The sequence below is a fragment of the Mesocricetus auratus genome, unplaced genomic scaffold (assembly GCF_017639785.1).
Source record: "Mesocricetus auratus isolate SY011 unplaced genomic scaffold, BCM_Maur_2.0 Super-Scaffold_100003, whole genome shotgun sequence".
Taxonomy (NCBI): domain Eukaryota; kingdom Metazoa; phylum Chordata; class Mammalia; order Rodentia; family Cricetidae; genus Mesocricetus; species Mesocricetus auratus.
Window position 1 is genome coordinate 31927766 of NW_024429188.1, and position 24477 is coordinate 31952242.

The window sequence follows — 24477 nt, forward strand, 5'->3', positions numbered from 1 at the left end:
CAATAAATGATGTTTTGAAAAATGCATATCCAAATGGAAAATAATTATATTGAATTTTCATCTTATAGAACATGAATTAAGGATTTTTTATTTTTATTTATTTAAAAAGTATTTTTCATTTTGCATACCAACCACAGTTCCCCCTCCATCCCCTCCTCTAACTCCCCTCAACCTTCCCTCTACCTAACCTGTCATCCACTTCTCAGTAAGGGCAAGGCGTCCCATGGGGAGTCAACAAAGTCTGGCATGCGAATTTGAGGTAGGACCAAGCCCATCCCCCCTCTATTGACATTGAGCAAGGTATTGATCTCTTCATAAGGAATGGCCTCCAAATAGTTCATGCCAGTGGTCCTACAGACTGCTCAGGCCACATAATTGTGACCCACATTTAGAGGGCCTAGTTTGGTCCTATGCAGGTTCCCTAGCCATCAGTGCAGAGTTAGAGAGCTCATACTGACTTGAGTGAGCTGTCTCTGTTTCTCCATCACAATCTTGACCACTTTGCTCAAACCCCTCCTGATGCTCTTTGACTGGACTCCCAGAGCTCAGCAAAGTGCTTAGCTGCGGACCTCTACATCTGCTTTCATCAGTCCCTGGATGAAGGTTCTATGATTACAATTAGCGTGGTCATCAATCTGAGTACAGGAGGCCACTTCAGGCAACCTCCCCACTATTGCTAGGGGTCTTAGCTGGGATCAACCTTGTGGATTCCCGGGAGTTTCCCTAGCACCAGAATTTCCCCTAACCCCATAATGTCTCTCTCTATGAAGAATTCTCTTTTCTCACTCTCCATCTCTGTCCCTCCCTCAACTCATCCATTCTGCTCTGTCATGTTCTCATCCCCATTCCCCTTCACCTCTCCCTCATACTGGGAAGAACTTATCAATTTCCCCTTCCCCGTGGCATCCATCTATGTCTCCCTTAGGGTCCTCCTTGTTACCTAGCTTCTCAGGGGTTTTAGATTGTAGCCTGGTTATCCTTTCCTTTACAACTAATATCAACTTATGAGTGAGTATATACCACATGTCTTTCTGGTTCTGAGTTACATCACTCAGGATTTTTTCTCACTCCATCCATAAGACCTAGCATGATAATTCTGATGGAAGAGAATATAGACAATTTTTAAAGGTTCCACAAGGGACCAAAGCCAGTTATCTCTGAATGAAAAGGAAGTACTCTATAACAGAGCTGTATCCCCAGCCCATGAAACAGTTTTTGAGATGGATCTTGGCAATGCTTTCTTTTGGAAATGATACCAAAAATATAGAAACTAAGTACAAAATAATCAAGTGGGGCTATGGCAAACTGGAGCAGGCTATAATAAAATTATTAGGTGATAAATTATGAGTAAGAATATTAGCAAACCACATGCTATTAACATTCCAAATTCTAAGGAAATAAGTAAATAAAGAAAAACAAGCAATATTTCTAGCAAAAGGAAGGCAAAGTTAGATAGGCATTTACCCCAAAATAATAAAGGAAAATAGTTAACAAGTACATAGAACTTACTAAAGAACATTCATCACCAGAAAATGCAAATCCCAAGTATGGCTACTTTCAGTGTTAGCAAATAAGCAAAAACAAACAAACAAACAAACAAAAACCAGAACCATTGCTCACTGTGGTTGGAAATGTAAATTGATAAAATTATAATTGAAAATTATATGGGGTTTTCTTAAAAATAGAGATATAGCTCATTTAGGACAAGGCTATACCATTTCTGACTATAGAGGACTCCACAGCAACATAGTACTATTCCCTATATAACTTATCATGGGCATATATTTAATGGAAAAGAAATCAATATGTCAAAGATATTGAAATACTTGCATTCCCATATTATTTGTGGTATTTTCACAGTTGCCAAGATATGAAAATCATATGAAGATACTGTGATAATTGTGTCTGTTTATATATTCTACATTATTGGCCCTTAAAGAATACAGTCTTTTTTATGTCAACATGGTTGAATCTCAAGATAACACGCTATGTGAAATAAGCCATACACAGAAAGGACAATACCTAAAGGTCTCACTTACCTATGAAATCTGGAAAAGTCTAATTCACAGAAGCAAATTCTTACCAGGAGCGGAGAAAGAGATAATAAACATGTATTTAACAGATGAACTAATTCTAGAGATCTAGTATGAAACATAAGTACTATATATAATGCAGTGCTTTATGCCTGAAATTTATTGATAGAACTGATCCAATGTTTCTCAGCACAAAATAGAATCATCCTATGAGTGGATGAATATGTTAATTATCTTTAGTATAGGACTCATTTGTATTATATATGTATGCCTTGTATAAACTATGCATGTTGCCATAATGTATACTACAAATATCTGTACAATTCTCATTTTAAAATAAAGTACAAAAGTAGAACTGTAAGTAAATGAAATACAATGTACAAAATCTTTTACATAAGAAGGAGTACAATATTTTTATAAATGAGGCTATTGTCACTGGACAAAAGTATAAAGGGAGGAGAAGCAAGAGTTAATATAGAACATGAAACAGAATCCTAGGACACAACAAAAACATGTTTCAGGCATTTATCCTATTTTCAGGCAGTAAGAATGATATGACAAACAAAAGTAATATTTGAGTAAAATTATTGTTACTGATAAACAAGACATTTTAGAATTATTTTGTGGAATAACATTAATTTAGAGACGCTTTGGCAAACCCAAATGATCCCTATTTGTCTTTTTGTTTAGGATTATATTTGATCATTTCTAATATTTGTGTATTAAGTAATACACAAGAGATTATTAATAATGGTGAATGTTATAATATACAAGAATTTCTTCTTATATATGTCAGATATGTATATATTATCAGAATATGTATAATGAGAATATTCTACATATCAGAATATATATTGCTTTTGATATATATACATATATGTATTTACTAAAACAGTGATTGTGTAGGTAAGAATATGCCTATATGCATATACAGAAATATACAGTCCTTAGAGAAACATTGATTCTAAATGGTCATAGTGGCTGAACTTATATATGATGAATGAAATTATTGTTTCATAATTCAGAGGAAACATGAGATTTGGTGAATCCTCTACCTAAAATATGTTTCTCATTGAAACATAAAAAATTTCTTGTGATATAAACATGGACTATATTAGTTCCCCAAGAGAAAGGCATGCTTAGAAGTTTTGTAATGAAAAAAAATCTCTTGTATAAACACAATTGTCATTTCATTTTTAAAATGTGATTAATGCACAGTAGTTTCCAAATACAATGTTCATTCTCTGAAATTGTAATTATTTACTTGCTTGCGAAGTTGGAGAAGAAATCAGTGAATCTCTTTTCGAACTCTCTAATGAGATCACTTGTCTGGACTCAAAATACCAAGTGCATGATTCTACCCTTGGGAGAAACACAAAGTACCAGATTTCAAATGCCTTCATGTGCAAAATAACCAATATGTTCTTGAAAAATCCTCTTGTTTAATTTTGCTTCAATGAATTTGATAGGCATGCTTCATTTGAAAAAGTACATGTTGTATTTTATAATAAAACAGAGGCATAGAACTAAGCACTCAACCCCTTGGTTTTAAAAGTAGAATCTAAAGAGACTTTTACCCTTAAAGGGCTGGGAAAATAACTTAAAATCAGTCCAAATTTCAATATAAATAAAATGATGCGTGGCAAAGAACTCTGCTCTTGGTGTAATTAGGAAAAGAATCGAATTCAAAGGCTTTGTATCTGCACGGGAGCAAGCAGATACTGAAAGAGATTCGCAGAGCCGCTGTGTTTTAGGCAGGAAGAATGCTCGTTAAATGCAGAAGGCTGCGCCGGCTCGTGTGTTTGCTCCGAGGTGGAGGTTTTGTTCGACTGACGTATCAGATAGTCAGAGTGGTTACCACACCGACGTTGTAGCAGCTGCATAATAAATGACTGAGAGAATCATGTTAGGCATGCCCACCTAACCTAACTTGAATCATGCGAAAGGGGAGCTGTTGGAATTCAAATAGACTTTCTGGTTCCCAGCAGTCGGCAGTAATAGAATGCTTTCAGGAAGATGACAGAATCAGGAGAAAGATGCTGTTTTGCGCTATCTTGATTTGTTACAGCAGCCAACTTATTGGCATGATGGAGTGACAGGAAAAACAGCTGGCATGGAAGGTAGGATTATTAAAGCTATTACATCATTATGAATACAATTAGAAGCTGACCATGACAAAGCATATGTTTGAGAAAGCAGCTGTTGGCAGCTGGGGTTTGTTGCTGAGCTCTTCAAACTCTGCAAACAGTGTTGCTTTTACAGAATGGATTTTAAAATTACCTTGTGCTACGTTATATTTGGGGAGGGGGGTGATTGCCTCGAACCTCATGGAAACTGTTCTGGGATAGAATTCAGTGTTAGGAAATTTTAGAATAAAGTAATTTTTTTCAGAAGTCTAACATTCTCCAGGTAGATGATGACAGGGGAGGGGGAATCTACCCAAGCTCAGTTAGATGTAATTTCCTAGCAAGAACTGATTGATATATTGGCATATTCAGACACTGAGAGCAATGAGAATGTACACAGTGTTTGGATAGGTTGGAAATGCCACACTTGGTTTCTATTTTATAAGGAGTTTGTCTGTCAGATTTTTCTCCTCATCAATTTCTAGCTTTTGACATTAATTCAGTCATTCTGCATTATATGAAGAAAATATATCAATATCTCCTGCAGGCTTTTTCAACAACTCCAGCATCTGTTTCAGCTATTGAACTGTATGCACGTTTTGCCAAGTTGATGTCGACCCAGCTGGTCTGTCATTTCTCGCTTGATTACTGCTCTTAATTTCTCTGTATCAGCTTCTTTCAGATAGAGCTTTGAAAGCTGTTAATGAGAAATGACAGAAAATGATAAATTATTGAGAAGTGAGGCACTTATTTATTTATTTGGGACCTTAATGAGTTTTGCCTTACATTCTTTCCTGCCTGCGTACAATTGTTAAAGCCCTCTTTCTGTTTGGCATTATTTCTTTCAATCAGTAGATTACAAAGTACTTTTAAACAAACAGAACGCTAGCCTGTATTGGATTTGGCTCAAAAGATAAAGTTTTAAGGAAAAGGAGAGCAATTTAAGCCTTTAGTAGAAACTATGCCTTGTTTCTTTATAGCATCTTCATATGCTATCATGGGGATCTATCAGTGGGTGTATATTGGACCGAAAATACTGAAATAAATTTTATCACCACTAGGGTAACAAGAAAATAAAACATTCAAAGCTGTTTTTACCAAGTGATTACTTCAAGCAGATGTCAGATAATATAGAAATAGATTTTCCTGAATAGGAAAAGCATGATTTCTCACTAAGTGATACGGAAGCTTTCAGCTCTCTGCCCCAGCTTCTTAGTAGTTCAAGTAGTTAAATTACCCAAGTTAATAGACTATTATACATGAATATCTCAGATGATCTTTTAGTATACACTGGTCTATGAATAGGTGGAAAGTCTGTTTTCTACTAATTGTAATATCCCCATCAGACCGGCTGAGGAACACCACTGGCTGTTATGTAACTTTTTTCCTGAATGTTACTTCATGTGTTTCAATTACATATTCCTCTTAGAAAGAGTTAAAAATGCATGTATTTAAATACCAGTGAACCAATTATGAACTGGCAGGCTAATTATACTTGTTTGTATTCATTCAATTTAATTACTAACATATGTTTGAAAAAAATAAGCCAGAATTTGCAGAGTACTTTTTAACCTTGAAGTATACAGAATGGGGTCAGCTTTGTCATCTGTAATCCATATGTGCAGCAGCAATGAAAATAGTTTTCAAGATGAGCAATTAGCAGCACTGCATCTTAATAATATGCTTTTTAAAGTCTGATTGTTTCTTTGTAATGTGTTTGGGTGTTGTATGGTATGCCCTAGTGCTTGGTGAATGGTTGAGACTGAGAGAAGTGTACACCAAATCAGGGTTGATCTGAGGTGGATGCCCAAAACTCAACTGTATCTAACTATTCTTCCAAACTTCCTTCCCCTGTCATGTTCACTTCTTAACTTTTTGTAGTCATTTTAAGTGACAGTTGGTGGTGGGGGCACTCTTTTCCTAGATTCTTTAGTAGGCTTCTTCTTTTGTGAATTTTCTCCTATGAGAAATATGTGAGCTTCCTGATTGCCTCATACTGCACCGCTGTTACCATAGTTACTTACAAAAGGGGTGTGGGTCTTTGAATGAAGATAATGTAATTTAAATCAGCCACTGGACTCTACGAACTGTAAATTTTTGCTTGCTAGTTTGTAGTTTAGGCTTGCTTCCTTTGTGACTAGGAAGCACTTTCTATTTGATTCCACTGATGAATGAAAAGGACAGACACTAGGTGGCACCAGCTGTTGATTATTAATGAAATCTTAAAGGCTATGGGCCACACGCCTGAGGAGCAAGCAATACCCTCTCTGTTAAATGCATCTTAAGAGTTTGAAATGCTTGCCAATCTTTCTGGCTCTGGAAAAAATTCAGCATGAAAAGAGACCATGTACAGTCTCCAAATCCCAGCTGCTTAATTCTGTGGCTTCTGGAGTGATACAGATGGGAAAATGAGATAAAAATGCACTAAAGAAAGTCTGAAAGACAGGAGAGACAAAATGAAATGGGTTATAAATGTTTACATACATTTCCAAATGCCAAAATAGACAAACTTGATTAATGGCTGTTGATTTTACCCACTTTTATACAAACGCTCATTGTATTTTTTTTTCTTCTATGGTATTTGTGTTAGAAAACAATTATTTGATTCTTTGGGTGAAAATCTCATGGAGCGACACTATTTTTCAATTATAAAAATTCATCTTTTGTTACCTCTCAGTGAAGACTCTGTCCGGTGAAATCCCCCACTTGTGATACAGTTGCTGCCTTTCCGGTGTGCTGTTCTTCATCCAGAAAGATGAACTAGAGGAAACACTATCAGCTAAGAAATATGCTTGAAAGGTTTTTTTTCACATCCTGTTATTCTCCCCTTTTTATGCCATCCATCTTTTAAGAATAAAAAGGCAAAAGGAAACAGACCATATAATCATGTACACACACACAGAGAGAGAGAGAGAGAGAGAGAGAGAGAGAGTGAGCAAGAGAGAGAGACAGAGAGAGTGAGCAAGAGAGAGAGACAGAGAGAGAGAGAGAGAGAGAGAGAGAGAGAGAGAGAGAGAGAGAGAGAGAGAGAGAGAGAGAGAGGCACCCACCACACAGGTATGCTCACAATCTTGAATTTTTATTATATTTTAAAAATAAAAGTACAGGATTTTTTAATTTGTCCAGAAGATAGAAAGCAAAAATTAAAAACTGAAAGTACATAAATAAGGTGGGAGGACTAAATAATTGCTTGTAACTAGAAATAATCTCCTGAAAATTAAGCAATATTTTCCCTCACTAGGGTTAATTGGGTAATTCTTAAGAAGAAATGGTCTAGGATATGGAATTACAGACAAAATTCTTCAATGTTCTGTTTCCTTGATTGGTAAGGTTACTGATGATGCACAAACAGACAGGGTAATAAAATGCTTACTGTGTGATATAATAATCTGGTGACTAAATCAGCTTGTTCTATTGCCCTGCATTTAGTATATCATCACTTAGTGAAGCATTGCAAATTGTAAAGAAAATCTTACCCAGGACAAGTATAAGAGCTCCAGAAAACTGGCTCTCTATGACTAGAGCCCCATCTGTAGTAATGTGCCTTTTGACCATGTTCTTGAGCCTGCTTGCTCTGTGAAACATATTCAGAACCTAAAAAACAGAAATAGCTGTCTTACTATGAAGGAGAACAAATAAAAACACTGAATTTGGAAACAGCTAAAGGATATGGCTACCTAAAGCAACCAGCAAAGCAAAAACGTCCAATTTGGGCTTTGTTTGATTTACTGATTTGATTGTTTCATTTAGCATTCTGTAGCAGATTCACTCTAACTGTCCCAGGTTAGGCTCAAACTTGGGAGTGCACTGCCTTCAGCTCCTGAGCACTGGTCATACTCAGGCCCAAAGACAAATTTAATAGGAATAAGTAGAAAATCCTACTATGATATTCAAAATGTCAGAATGTGAGAAGGTTAAAACTTAATGATAATTCATAGGTTAAATAGCCATAATCTTATATGGCTGCAAAATTCAATCCTAAAATGTAATATTTCACCTGTTTGCTCAAAAAGAAAACAAAACACCTGCATCCCAGTACTTGGAAAGATGAGTCATAAATATTGTCATGAGTTTGAGACCAGTATGGGCTATACCATGAGTTCAAGACTGGCCTGAGTGCCAGTATGAAAAAGTGCCAGTCTTAGAAAGAGAAACAAAATTGGGCACAAGTTAAACATTTGTGAATAATTTTCATTGTTTAGAAGGACACATGGAGGAGGGCCTAGGCCCTGCCAGGTATAATATGATAAACTAATATGACAGACTTTGCAGATTCCCCATGGAGGGCCTCACCCTCCCTGGGGAGCTGAGAGAGAATGGGGTGGAGGCTTAGGGGTTGGTGTGGGATGGGAGAGGAGAGGAGGGTGAGAGAGCTGGGATTGACATATCAAGAAAGTTTGTTTCTAATTTAAGTAAAATAAAAATGGAAAAAAGAAAAAGAAAGCATGTGTGGTAAAAGTTTTCTAGAAACTATAACACTCAATAGACATTGGTTACACTTAGAAAAGTGAAAGGTTGAAGAATGCTGGAAGGAATGAGAAAGAATAAACTTCTATCAGTAGGTGATATACAATAAGTAAAAGACAGTTTAGACTCATTTGCAGATCTCTGGTGCAAAAGATGGAGAGAAAACTACTTTTAAGTAGTGGTGTAAGCAAAAATTTGACTACTTTGTGAGATAATGAACTTCTTCACATGTTCAGTACTAAGAGTAAAGGGAAATTAAAAATGTATGAAGTTGGGGCCAAAGAGATGGCTCAGGAGTTAAGAGCTCTTGAAGAGGACCAGGTTTCAGGTCCTAGATAACAAATGATGGATTACAACTAATTGTAGCTCCACTTCGGGGAGATTTGATGCCCTATCGTAAACTTTGGTCTCCTGTATGTATATGATGTGCGTGCGTGCACATACACACACACACACACACACACACACACACACACACACATATATATATATATATGCATATATGCATAGAACAGTGTATTCTTTTAAATGTGCCTAATATAATTTTGAATGCTAAGTATCTATGAAACTGATCATTTCATGAGACAAAAATCAATGACAAAAATTACATTGAACTTTGAACATAATTTGAGTGTCTTTGTTGCTCTAATTGAATCATCCATAAAGGAGAATATGTCCCACAAATTTCCTTTTGGCCAGCCAACTAAGATTGTTTTTCATATTTCTTAATTGTTTATTTAAATAATATTCTTGACATATAAAATACTAACTTGTGTGCCTGTGACTTTTTAATGGAAATTAATCACACATTTGGTTTTTACAGAAAATATGGTGGCTTTAATTTTCAGATAGCAATTAACTGGTGAGGAAGAAGTTATATGGGCCACAAAGCTGAACACTTACTCTTTGATCCTAAAGAGTAAAGCTTGCCTACATTCTATAAAGAGTAGAAAAACTGGGAGGATTGTTCACTGACTCAAATACCTAGAAAACAAAAGTCAATGAGCATCACACTGAAATTGAGGTCATTTCATCCTATTAATATAAAAAACTTTGAAAAATGGACCAAATATTAAATGTTATGCTTAAAAGTAGGCTAATATTAATGATAGTTTATTAAAAGATTGTAGTTAATGACAAAACTTTGATGTTGCTGTAAGGATATAGAAGGTCTCTGCAATAATTGTTCTGTGTCCCATCATCTACCTCTATGGTTGGTTGCAGAGGTGCGGGGGTGGGGGGTTCTTTTGTTTTGAGTTTTCTTTTTTTGTGTTTTGCCTTGGTATTAACTGCTGATATTTTTAGGATGCAATTTCAGGGACTTAAGATTTAAAAAAAATGGCAGACATGATTGAGCAAATGTAATCCACATCGTATCTTGCAATTATACTGTTTTTCTTCTAATGCCTATAAATGTGCTAGGATTTATATTGTTGAGTTCTGGAGTTCATTTACTATTGTAAAATGATGAAAATATTCTTGATCAAATATTTTCTAGGAATGACCAAAGGCTATCAGGATAAGAATAAATGCACAGCATTTTAAGAGGACAGGTAACAATGATTGTAAAGTATAAGACATGCTAGAATTAAAAGTTAGCAATAAGATATTTATGAAATATTTTCCTAACTTAGGTAGATAAGGGAAGGAGTTGTAACTCATAGGGTAGTCCATAGTTAGACTATAAACATAAATATAATTTGCTTCCCCCACATTATATTTTTGAAACTAAAATCCCTACATATTTTTCCAGGAAACATCATCTCTTTTACAAGTAACACTGAAAATTCCGGTAAAACCCTTAGGATTTTTGTTTTATTTCCATTAGAATGTTACGAACAGCTATCTTGTGATGGCTGTCTCTATGGTAACAGATACAAGGCTTTAAGGGTCTGAGGGAAATTTTTCCTATGGCTTTGGAATATAGAGCAAAGAAGGAAACTCAAAGGAAAAGAATGAAGCTGAAGAAAAGGAAACAAGCCAATTGAGAAAAAAGTTGTCACAGGGATTTTTTTGTGGAGGGGTGGGGAAGCAATTTCTTGACCTCTTAAACTCATCTCAAAATGAACTAACAGCAAAAACATGGTTAAGTGTGTTTTTGTAAGCATTTTTAAAGTATTATTTTCAACATCCAGTTAAATCTATGTAATAGAAGTCATACAGATTTTTTTCTTTTAGTGGATTTCCTTTTTGCAATTTAGAAAAGATGGTTTCATCTTGCCTAAAATTGATAATAAGAAGGCTGTACCTCTGGCAATTTAGTTGTTGTTACTCTTCTTAGAGATCTTGATCTTTAAAGAGGCTGTTACTTTTTTTGGTTCCCTGGATTAGAGTATTGTAGCCAGAATTTCTCACAGTCACTGGGCATCTCATGGAATTATGAAAGGACAATGTCCCTTCCGTGTATTTCCTTTAGGTCTATTTCTACTAAACAATGGAATCAAGTATGTCAAACAGCAGTATTAACCTGAAACCTGTGCATGTTTTCAGTGTAGCAAGTTTTATTTTCTCTTATTAAAATAATAAAAAGGAATAGGTTGTTAGTCAGTGATAGAGTGCTTGCCAAATGTGTGTGTGGCCCAAGGGAACATTTTAGTACCACCAAGACATAAGGCAAATTAAGAAAGCAACACCTCATAGAAGTTTGAAAGTAATTGATTAATTGGCTTTCCAATTACTTTACTTTTTCATTATCTTGCTCTCTGCTAAGAAAATATGGAGGTAAACATAAATTCTTAACTTTAGGTTATATACATATATGCATATATATATTCACTTGAAGGTAGTTATAGTCTATATAAAATGAATCTCTTGTTTATAGTTTAAGGGTTAACATTTATTTTTCTGAAGTCGTGATACACTGATATCACATTTTAGTGTCAAGGCAAATAAACAATAAAATCATTGCAAATTGATAAAATTCCTAATTTGATCTGGAAAAAAATATTACTTTAGAGGTTGAAGAAAATGACATTTAAAAGGCATAATGTTCATGAGGAAATTAGCAGACATTTACATATTGTTTATTGCTGCAGGCTATAACTCTCAAAGTTTTGAACTGAAGAAGCTAAGTCCTTTCATTGTTCATGATCTGAACTAAAGAGATTTATAGATGCTCTGTGCAGATAACTGTTCAAAAACTTAATCATGTCTGTGGTAAATATTAATAAAATATAAGATAATGCCTTCCAAACTTCTTCACGCTGACTTTATAGTAAATATAAAAAATAGAGTTAACTATAACATCCAAGTGACACTTTGGGTAATTTCAAGAAGTAATCACTTTAAGGAAAACTTTTTTTTACAACTCCACAAATTTAACCTGTAGGCATTATTAATTCCCATGTGAAACATGATTTCTGCAGACACCATACTTTTAAACACCAAATTATGCACTGCTATTGTAAACAACTTCAGCTTAACTAATGATCCCAGTTTACATGTAACATGAATAGCCAGCACAAACTATTTTGTTAGACTTTGGGGGTATAACCAAAAGGATTTTTATCAGGAATATAGCACGCACTATAGTAGTACACAAAGAAGACAATAAGATTGTAGGAGCAGTATTATATATATATATATATAGGGAAATGGCTGACCTATACATTTTGGCAGTACAAAAACAGTCCATATACACTTGAAGGTATACACATTTTCCAAAAAGAAATATTATTACTTCCCTATCTGGTGACAGATTTCTAAATGTAAAAGAGTAAGAAAAACAGGGGGGTGAATAAACTTACCAGTATCATTCCTTTTTGGTCAGGTCCTTGTCACTCATTAGCAAATTTCTCAGGATTAGACATTGTAAAAACTTTACATTCTGTTCTCACTATCACAGATTTCTTTGTTACATCTTATGGGTAGAATTATCCAAAAACAATGAAGTAGGTTATAAAAATTGACACTTATGCTAACCTGATGTTTTCTGAGTTTTAGGTTAGGTACAAAATTCATTTTTTTTGTGACAAGGATGAAAGAAAAATTGATTAAAAGCCTACCCATGACGTAAATACCAGTTTAGTGATCAGGATTTGCAAGTTTTTCTCTGTGTGTCTGCCTAGCCACTCAAAGGTGGCCATGGTGACACCAAACCAAGGGTATTTCTCCATTAGGTGACCCAGAGAATGATTAGAGCACACCAGTTCAAGTGACAGACTGCTTCTGCTGCTTCTCCAATCATGTAACAAATGTTTGCTGGTAAATTCTAGCAGCCAGGCTTGGTGCTGGAGCAACAGGACTAAGATATGATCCCTGAAAATTTACTGATGACTCTGTTTTATGTGGATATAAAGAGGAAAATATCTATAGTGACAGATGGCCAAGGAGCAACAGCAGCTGCAGTTCCAGACAGAAAAGAAAAAAAGATTAGCAAGAGACAGGGGCTTCCTGGGTTGCTAGTTTCAGGTATATGGTAGAACTTGTATGTCCATCAAAAGACAAAGTAGAATTGAAAGGAAAAAGAGCAAAGTTGATGAAAAATGATAATTCAAAGTAAAGGGTGAATTCACAATTTCGAAGGGTCACATGAGCTAAAGAGAAACTTGCCTAAAAGCTGCTGCTCAGCTTCACTAACGTCAAACCTAGCAGGAGAGAAATGAACAAGTTGCAAGTCACTCATAGACAGATATATAGCTTTATAAGTACAGTGTTTATGGGCCTACGCAATTTCTATAAGAAGCAAGGGAAAATAGTGTGTTTCTATTATTGGGCAGTTTGTGCATTTATCCTTGGAAACTCCTATGCTATATTTAGAGACTTTTTTTTACATTGGTTTAACTTGGTGTTTTAATTAGAAGCTAACTGAAAATATTTTGTCAGTGTTGATAGGTAAATCCATCATAGTGTGAGTGATTATAAAAAGATAGAGAGATGACATTATCTATAGGATAGACCTGTTGCTATATACTTCTGACATGAAGAAATTTTGCCAGGTTATAGTTTTATAATTTGATGGCCGGGTTTAAGTGGACATAAGCTTCAGATATAACTCCTCTAGGGAAAAATTTAAGATATAAACTTGAGGTTTAATTTAGAATGTAGTGTAAACAGAATACTTTTTGTCAAATGAGAATTTCCAAAGAGCCAATACTTACTCTCCCTAAGAGCACATCTTTGAACAAGTCGACTCTAACTAATGTCTCATACTTTTTTCTCTATTTCCAATCCTTTCATCCCTTCACTATATATAACGTATGTTAATGTATATGTGCATGCTTACATTTATTTTTTATTATTTATTTTAATTGGTATAAAATGGGTTAATTATTTATTTTTATGTGTGTACTTCATTTTTCTGATTCTCACCACACATTATCCTCATTTGTCTTTCCTCCCCACTCCCCGAGTAGATTTCATTGTGTCTTCATCTCAGATGTGTCTATTCTTATCCAGCTATGATTCACTGAAGTAGTTTAGATAGAGGGTAAGATAAGGAAAATTTTCCCAGCATTCATTAATGGAATGATTTGCCTTTATGATGAAAAATAAAACATCTTTCAAGCTTTTAAAAATGCTTTGCTGAACTTTACATATACCTACATGTGATATAATCAATAAGTACACTTTCACAATGAGCCAAGCTCCATGATTACCAACGTCAAGAAATGAATATTACCAGCATGTGAAAAATCCCAATTTTACATTACCTCAGCCAATATTCTCCCCCAAAAGGTATTATATTGACTTTTACCACATCATAGATTAGGACAGAGAGTTTCTAAACTGTAATGAGCTCCTGAATATATGATGATTTTTTCCTGTACATGTATTTGTTTATACATGCCATACACTCACTATTGGCTATGTGTAATATGCCTTTGTACAAATATAACAGTAATTAGGTAAGTATGTTGGATGAATATTTCGATTACATCTTTTGTAAACTCTTTTTTTAAAAGGCCACGCTGATCAACCTATAATTATTTTGCATGAATGCTCCTACTTTTGCTATGTGAATGCTGAAAATGAAAGTGTTGCATCATAGAAACCCAAATAATCAACTTTAAATGATAATGCCATGCAATTTCTCAAGAAATGTAAACAAATTTATTGAGTCACAATCATTCTATGAACATTGAGATGGAATTTCTAGTGATTAGTATTATTAGTGGTTAATTTTTGTTGTTATGGATACTGTGATATGTGTTTGAAGTATGAATATAATATTTAATATACAGCCTATTGTCGTCACATGCCCTTCCTTCCCTCCCTCCCTCCCTCCCTCCTTCATTCCTTCCTTCCTTCCTTTTTTTGGTATGTGTGTGTATCTCTGTATGTATGTGTGAAGGTCCTCTTCTTCAACCTTGTCTGAGACAGGATCACTCTGTTATTCTTCACTGTGCACACCAGGCTGTCTGGCCTGCATGCTTCCTATCTCTCTACCTCCTGTCTTCCCACAGAAGCACTAAAAACAACTTAAGCCACTTGGACAACATTTACATGGATTCTGGGACCTGAACTCAGTTCTTTATACTTGCAGAACTTTTACCCCACCTAGCCTGCCCACTGCATGCACTTTTTGAGATACCACTTTATTTATCATGTATAAAACTCTACTTTTTTCTGGTTATAGTTACTGTGTTCACTGTTTTGCATATATTTAAACAGAAAAATGTTTGTAGAATCCTGGATGTTTCTATCTCAGAAGTTCTAAAGTGTATTAATTCCATTGCTTAGTTTGACACATAAGGAAACTTTAGGGGGAAAATGTCACAAATCTGATAATTAGGAGGGTTGTTCCTTTGTTTAATCACATACTTCCAAAGTTTTACTAACTTGGGTCCCAAAAGATATGTGTGCCTGAGATGGCTAAAGAAAAACCATAATATATTTATGGTAATAAATACAGAATAACACATAATTAATTTCATTGATCCCATTACAAAATGTCTCTAACTAGCCAACATTGATATTTCATGACCATGCAATATTTCAGGATGTAGTTTATTTTGCACATCAAGGATACATTTTCTTTATTACAGCTTTACTGAGAATATATTGTTGTTGCTTGTGAGCTTACTTGTTTGTGACAGTTTCTCACTTTATACGTCTGACTGGCCTTTAACTGACTCTGTAGACCAGACTGGCTTGGAATTCATAGAGATGTGCCTGCCTTTGCCTCCTGAGTGCTGGGATTAATTGCATGCTACATCTTGCCCCACAGCTTTTATGTTATAATTCACTTCTTATATTCACTATTATTGCTTATAAGGTTCTGTTCCAATTTTTTATAATTTAAGAAATTCCAATTATTCTTATTGAACTAAGAAAGATAATAATGGATTTATATATATATATATATATATATATATATATATATATATATATACTAGATCTATGTCCTAGAGAATTGGTATCCTTGTAGATGGCTAGGATTTGAAGATTTGTCACATTTTTGACATTTCCTTCATTATACAATCTGTGTCTACCCACATGGAAGGAAACAGATGCATGAAATTGACATACTACCTACTGTGCTAATAAGGCACCTGAAGGAAACAGATATAATGATAAAGATTTATACTCTGACCTGCCTTAGCTATACCTGCCAGATGTTTCTTGGGTATGCCCTTTCTTTTAGCACATTATCTACTTTTTCAAATAGTAACCAGAGAAGCACCTTTGGGCCTCTAATTTGTATTTAATTTTATTAAATAAACTAATTATTCATAGTAAGTTCTTCTTAATATACAATCTAAATACTGATGCAAAAATTCCTACTGAAAAAGTAGATACCAGCTAAATTTTCATGGTAGAGGTAAAACCTATTATTAATCTCTAACCTTGATTCTATACAGAAACATATAAAATGGTGCTTTTATCATAGAAATTAATTCCAGACATTTCTCCTGGCCACTCATTTAAGGTACTTTCTTCAGATGCTATAGAAACAGAGGGTCCCCATCCCTTGATTTCAGTCCTCTGCTACAGTATATTTCTCTTGTCATGCGTTCCCAGCAAAATAGACAGTCGTTCTCCCATCTGGAAATCTGAACCCATATGAGTTATGTCGCGTGGTATTTTCTCTGAAAAGAAGTACATTTTAAAATTATAATTATTTTTTCACTATGTAAGAACAAAAGACATGTTGCCAAATTAATAGGCTTTAATTCAAAAGCATTTGATAATGTTAATTCCTGCAGGATAAGGGGCTTTACAATTAAGAAAATAATTTTATGTTTCTTTCACTCACATAAGTACCAAGTGATGTAAGCAAGAAGGGAAGCAATAAAAAGACATATTGACTATGTTTTTTAAATATATGACATGTAGTTAATTCCTCTCATTTTATATTAAATTTCTCTTAACAGGCAGGTCTAACTTTCTACATATTTTATTTCAGTTTCTCTCTGGATTGTACTTCACAAAGTTGCTAGGTTCATCTCTTTCAGTGAAACCTTAATTGTTAGGACAATTTACCAGGGGGTATGCTACTGTGGAACGAGATTCCCACTATCCCCAGCAACCATTATCTAGCTGTAGCTCCTCAAGAGAAATGAAAGCCTCAAGAGACCCCCTCCCTTATTTTGTTATCCATGATTGATGGTTGGAAGCCCAATCTTAGGTAATCTTGTGAAGTTCTTATCTGGATATCCACAGCTACTGTAGGTCATGAGTGCATTTGCCATGCTCCCCTCACCATCCCCCCCACTAATTTTTCATCACTGACAGGAAATGATGGTATGTGCAAGATGCTAAATTATGGTATGCAGCATGATTATTCTTAGGCAAAGCTGAAGTAAGTTTATTACTGCATTTTCACTGATAATAAGCACCCCCCAAAAAAGAGAACTACATTCTGATAGAGTTCAGATTTACCAAGAGAGAATGCACAGCACCAGCAATAGGAGAGCAGAACAAATGTATGACTGGTTAAAACCTAATCTTTTGGTCCACTCTGGACAGTTCACAAGCTCACACGTACCCTGAGACTTCAAAGAATAAAAGAATTGAAAAGATGTGTCAAATTATATGACATGTTAATACCTACATTGTTTAATGCACAGCTGTTTGATGGGAACTTAATAAAGACATGAACTAATTCATTATTTCATAATCTCCAAAATCTTCTCTGAGGAATGGAAATCTCTAAGATGCATAAGAGTATAACAAATTGGTTCTGAAATTTATCCATAGTTTAAAATCACAAATCTCTGTGTCAGAAAGCCACATGCCAGGAGTTATGTATATTTAATTATTTATTGATGCTTTTCACAACAATTTTATTAATTTTTATTGACATTATATGCAGTTGTTTTCATAGATAATGAAGTTTAATACATGCTGTTTAAAAAGAACATTAAGCCTGACAGAATTCAGATTTTCATGTCTTAATTTACATTTGTCATATTATATTAGATAAAACAGATGATACAATTTATTATTCAAAATTAAAGCACCTTGACTATATTTAAAAAAACATTAAGCATGGTAATACTTTTTATTTATGTATTTTATGAATGAGCATATTAGCCTTAGGTATAATAATGGCAAAAATGGGAAGAATGGTCTAGGATAAAACAGTAATCAGCTGTGGGGAAAAACTCAAAACCTATAATTGTACATCAAAGAACCATTTGATTTATAAGTGTTTCCCTATTATGCTATATAAACTAATGTGATATTGATGTTCATCTATGCTGTCCAATAAATTAAAGGAATGACTTTGTAAGCTACTGTGGTAAACATGATGAATATATTCCAAAGAATGTGGAAAAAAATAAAAGAACTGATTACATTATCACATGGATTATCTCCAGAGCTGTTTAAGTCAGTATGATGGTGTCAGTCAATGTTAGTTGCCATCAATAGGTAATAAAAATAAAAATATTATGTATGAAGATAAATTTAGTAGATTTTAGGTGATTTCATTTTACAAAATCTTTTTAATATATAAAGTGAGACCTATCTTGAAGGATGCAAAATGCTATATCGAGCAAAATTCAGTCCACAAGAAAACACTGTTGAGTTAATTAATTATTTGCATCAGAAATTATTCTTAGACCATTACAAATAAGAAATAATCAGTACTCAATATTGCTTGCTCTCCCCCAGGGAATAAATATAGATGTCCTAAAGATGACTTATGATATTCAGCCTCAGTTGTTCACAGCAACAACCTGATCATCAACTAATTCTTTACTGCCTTAATTTTCTTCACTGTTTTATTTACCTATTTCTTTACTATGATTTTTGAAATCACCTGACATTTAAATTATTTACAATCTAATACATGTCTCAGTGACTTTTTCTGAGTAATCACAAGAAAACATGGTATTTTGTTTTGCTGGCTTTAACATAACAATTGTTGATAAATTTGGAAAATGTGTAAAGCACCAGTGTGACAAGGAAAACCTTAATTATCTTAACTAAGACCACAATTTAGGAGAAAAATCTATTTAAGATCATCATAAAAACTGAATCACCTTGGATACAGCCACAATATCTTCTTTCATTGACAAATGTCTCATAATTAATCTGTTGTATTTATATTGAAATACATATTATTATAACTCTATAGTGTTAATTTATATTAGAACTATTTATATATTAAGCTATGATTATCCCTTATCCGTATTGTTTTGTTTCATTATATTGCATTACATTCATACGATTTAAGTATAATTCATTAGTAAGTTCTTGTAGGGAAAATTCCATGTGGAGGCAAATTCTGTGAAGTGTGATTAACTGGAAATAACTACTCTAAAGAAGCTGGCAGTGCTTAGCAGAGGGAATGGCATGCCCAGAGAAAATATATGAGGACTATTTTATATTACCATCCAAAGCTTTAACCTCCAGGGATCTTTCTCCTATTCCTGTGGCCATTTCCCCTATCATGATAATAAAATAAAATATACTATAGACTAGAAACCACATGTGAGAGAGAACACAGAGCACTGCAGGAATGGCATAGGATTTATCACATTATTATTACCTGTATCTATCATGCCATCACAATCAGGTCACTTAGTTCAAACCTAGCTCAGAGAAAAAGTACAGTTGAGATTGTAGAATCAGCAAGATGCGTGGTTCCTTTTACTGCCCTGACTGGCTATTGCATTATTATATAACATTACAACAGACACTATAGGATTCCTGATGCTGCCATGTGTATGAGTGGATTTTCTTTGAATTGCACATGAGTAGTATTCTTGTCTCTCATCTACACATTTAAAAGTATAACTTGTCATGCTTGCCTGTGGTAAAACATATAAATATTCAATTTTCTCCTTTCTTGATACAAACTCTTGCTCATGGAGGACCTCTATCTAAGTAATGTTATATCTTAACCTTGATAGAAATACAGTAATGTAAAAAAATAAAGAAACTAAAAGTATTAAGGAAAGCATTGTAATCAGACCTATACACTGAGGTAAACTAATTTTGTTTACATTTTACTTTGTGTTATGTGTATTGGTGTGTACGTCAATGCACAATATACATAATGCATGGTATCTGTAGAGGCTTGGTATTAGAAGAGGTAATTTAATCCCTGTATCTTGAGTTCCAGGTGATTGTGGTCTGCCACATAGGTGCTGAGAATTAAACCCAGATCCTCTGGAAGAGGAGACAGTGCTCTTAATCGCTGAGCCATCACTCCAGACACCCTTGTCAGATTTTAATGGAAAAACAAGTGCCCATTTTATCTTTATCTAAGACCAATTCCTATTTTCTCATTGTAATTGATGTCTGTATTAGCTCAACCTCTTAAATGACCATAATAACAAATGTAATGGTGGTGATGACTATGTAATAACACTGTTGCTGAAGTTCTCTCATGTACGTAACTGTGATACATAGGCAAAATAAATCTCAAAGACACAGGAATTCAGAGCAGCGTGAGGATGACTGAATGTTTTCCTCTTTCTCTAAACATTTTTCATAAACATACCTTTTAAGGCCTAAGAGAAGACAAGAGGCAGAATTATGTCCTAGATTTGTTAGTATATTATGTTTATGATAGTCTGATCATTATCAGTATCCTGTCTTTTTGTTATTATAGGTAGGCTGATATTTGGCATTTTCTTTTCAATTTTTTCACTCTTAAATAACTGCCATTGGATAGCAACTTGTAGCCAGGTAGTGGTCGCAACACATTCCTTTAATAATAGCGTTCAAGAGGCAAAGGCAGATGGATCTCTGAGTTCCAGGCCTTCCTGGACTACAAAGTGAGTTCTAGGATCAACAGGGCTAGAAAGAGAAATCCTCTATCAAGAAAACTAAAAATAAAAAGGAATAGCAGCTTGGTCGTCATAATTTAGGATTTCTAAAACAATATGCCACAGACTGGACAGCTAATAAATGACAGAAATTGTGACTCACTGATTTGTAATTGGGAAGTTCATGATCAAAACACTGGCAAACCCAGTTCTGTTGAGACTCATTTCCTACTCCATAAATGGTATCTTTTCTCTCTGTCCTCATCTTGTGGGAAAGACTAAGAGCTCTGTGTAGGCCTTTATTATATGTGTACTAATTGCATTAGTGAAGACCAAATCACGTCCAAAAGAATCCCCTTCCTAACACGATTGCTCCAATACAATGGGGATTCGGTTTTGAAATAAGAATTTGAGAAAACAAGAAGCATTTAGAGCAAAACAAAACTGCATATGAAACCAGTATAATGGATTAGGAAAACTGTATAGATTACATGTGTGTAAAATAGAGAAACATTGGATTTGGGGATGGATTGTAAACCAATTGCTTAGTTTACAAAGAAAGGTAATCATTACAATGAGTGATATAAATGTGAAAGTGTCTGCTTTTAAATATAGTTTTTAAATATTTACAATTTGAATGTGTATATATTGAAATCCATTCATCACTCAATATTATCATAATGTGTACTTCTATGGTGTATGTGTTGAACAATGTAGAGCAGCTGAATTCCTCATTACTAAGTTTTATGCCTAGAAGAGTTTCACTAAGTAGGATATAAATTTAGTGGGGTGATATGGTGCCAAGATAAGAACCAGAAATATGTAACAGAAAGAAATTTTTAGAAAAATAATATAATGATTTTACTCTGCAAAATCTATATTTTCCTACACTGAATTTTTTAAATGTATATTCCCTTCTATAACAACCACCACTATTATGTGACATTTATGTTTTTAGTAATGGATTGAACTGTGGTGAAAAATAAAACTGGGGAGTTGACAATGGCTATACATTTTTCTTTTCTCTAAATAAAATGTGTTTGGCTATATCCAAACAGACTCTATTCCTATAAGAGAGTTGTCTGTATACGCACTGTCTATCCATACAGGTTTTTAAATTTGGCAAATGTCATCTAATATTCTTTTTTTTCTTTTCTTAATGTATTCTTCTCTCGTGTATTACATACCAACCACAGTTTCCTCTCTCCTCTCCTCCCACATCCACACCTCCTCTGTTTTCCTTCAGAAAAGGGTGGGCCTTCGAGGGATATCAACTAAACATTGCATAACAAGTTAAAATAAGGCTAGGCACAAACCCTCATATTAGGTTAGGCAACCCAGTAGAATGAAATGTTCCCCAAAAAGGAAAAGGAGTCAGAGACACACCTATTCCCACTGTTAGGTGCCCCACAAGAACACCCAGGCACATAACCATAAAATTTATTCAGAACACCTAGGTTACCCCCGTACAGTCCTCCTGATTGTTAGTTTAGTCTCTGTCAGTCCCTATAAGCCCTCCTTATTTACTCTGTGGGTCATTTTATTGTGGTGTTTTCCTAACCCTCTAGCTCCTACAATCTTCTCTCACCCCCTTCTTCTGCAGGATTCTGAGCTATGCCTAATGTTTGGCAATGGGTCTCTGAATCTTCTCACATCAGTTGTATGACGAAGCCTCTCTAATGGGATTATGCTAGGCTCAGGTCTACAATTAAAGCAGAATATCCTTACAAATCATTTCATTGATAATCTCTTTTATTCTGGACTGGTTTGGTTTTATCCTAGGTCTCTGGGCTACCAATGCTCTGGTTTCTGAGCCTGCAGACAATGTCAAGGATGAACTTCTTGTGGCCTGGGTCTCAAGTTGGACTAATCATTGGTTGGCCACTGTCATAAGTTCTGTCTCACCTTTACACAGTACATCTTGCAGGCAGGACAAATCGTATGTCAAAGGTTTTGTGATTAAGATGTTGCCCCAAATCCCTCCACTGGAAGCTTTGCCTAGTTACACAAAATGGTCACTTCAGGCTCTGAATATCCCATTACTAGGAGTTTTCCCTAGAGCTACTCTCATAGAAGATTCCTGGGAATTTTAATTACACTAGGTTTCTACCTGCTCTTGAAGTGTCCCCACATTTCTTTTTTTTTTCTTTTATTTTCCAGTTTAAATTTAGATAAGAAACAAGGTTGCTTCACAAGTCAGTTCCAGGTCCCTCTCCCATTCCCTCCCCTCTTCCCGTGCCCTCCCCCCAACCCCCCCGTTATCCCCTCATTTCCCCAGGGAGGGTGAAGCCCTCCATGGGGGTGTCCATAGTCTGTCATTTCATATAGGGCAGGGCCTAGACCCTTCCCCAAGAGTTCAGGGTGAGAGTGCACCTCACATTGTTCTATGGGAGTCCAAAGTCTGTGTGTATACTTGGGATGGGTACTGATCTGCTGCCCAAGGCTCAATAGATTCCCTAGGCCTCCTCATTGACACCCAGATTCAGGGGTTCTTGATCAGTCCCATGCTGGATTCCCAGGCTGATGCCTGGGATTCAAGAGTTAACCTTTGTCTGGTCAGCTGTTTCTGGGGGTTAAACCAGCCCAGTCTTAATCCCTTTGATCATCAGTCCTCCCTCTCTGTTACTGGCTTTCTTGAGTTCAGCTCAGTACTTAACCAAGGGAGTCTGCCTCTTCTTCGATCAGCCACTAAATGAAGTTTCTGTTTCCCAGACTCTCTGGCCATAGGATTGTAGGCTGGCACTCCCCAGATCTATGTCTAAAATCCATATATGAGAGAGTACATGCCATGTTTCTCATTTTGTGACTGGGTTACCTCACTCAGGATGGTTTCTTCTAGTGTCATCCATTTGCCTGCAAATCTCATGATTCCATTATTTTTTTTCTGCTGAATAGTACTCCATTGTGTAGATGTACCACATTTTCTCTATCCACTCTTCGGGTGAGGGACATCTAGGTTGCTTCCAAGTTCTGGCTATTACAAATAAAGCTGCTATGAACATAGTGGAACAGACATCTTTGTTGTATGAATGGGCGTCTTTTGGATATATGCCTAAGAGTGGAGTTGCTGGGTCTTGTGGTAGGTTTATTTCCATTTTTCTGAGGAATCTCCATACTGATTTCCAAAGTGGCTGAACCAGTTGGCACTCCCACCAGCAATGGAGGAGTGTCCCCCTTTCACCACATCCTCTCCAGCATAAATTGTCATTGGTGTTTTTGATTTTAGCCATTCTGACAGGAGTGAGATGGTATCTCATTTCAAGCCTTCTCTCTGAGCACTCTCACCCTCCATCCCTTTGTATAGTAGGCAGTGTTTCAGTCTCAAAATCTAGTATCCTTTTTAAGTATCTAATGGGAAAAAATTGATAGAAAGTACAATATTCCAAATGAGCATTAAAACCTCTGTTCCTCTATTTCTTCTATAATCATTCATTTTGAGTAAAATTGGGCATCACATAGTTTATTAAATTGTAAATGTCTTATGAATCATTAAATTACATGGGAATCTGAATTAAGAGAGTTATTTGATTACCCTGTATCATTTGACAAAGATAATATTGTCCGTGATAGCTGTTGCCTTAAAATTATATTGTTTCCATAAATATAAAAGTAGAAATAAAGTAGTATTATATTATGAACATATTCTATATGGAATATATTCTTAATAATTAATTCAAGCACTGCAGA

The 24477-nt window shown here is 35.1% G+C and overlaps 1 protein-coding gene across 1 annotated transcript in view; it reads left to right on the forward strand.

The window, feature by feature from the left end:
- The first annotated feature begins 3898 nt into the window (after nt 1-3898).
- Dmd (dystrophin) overlaps nt 3899-24477 on the forward strand; it is a 2157616-nt gene continuing 2137037 nt past the window's right edge. The window contains exon 1 of the mRNA XM_040744180.1: nt 3899-4153. Within this exon, the coding sequence (XP_040600114.1) occupies nt 4147-4153 (7 nt within the window). The 5' untranslated portion in view covers nt 3899-4146. The remainder of the gene's footprint in view (nt 4154-24477) is intronic.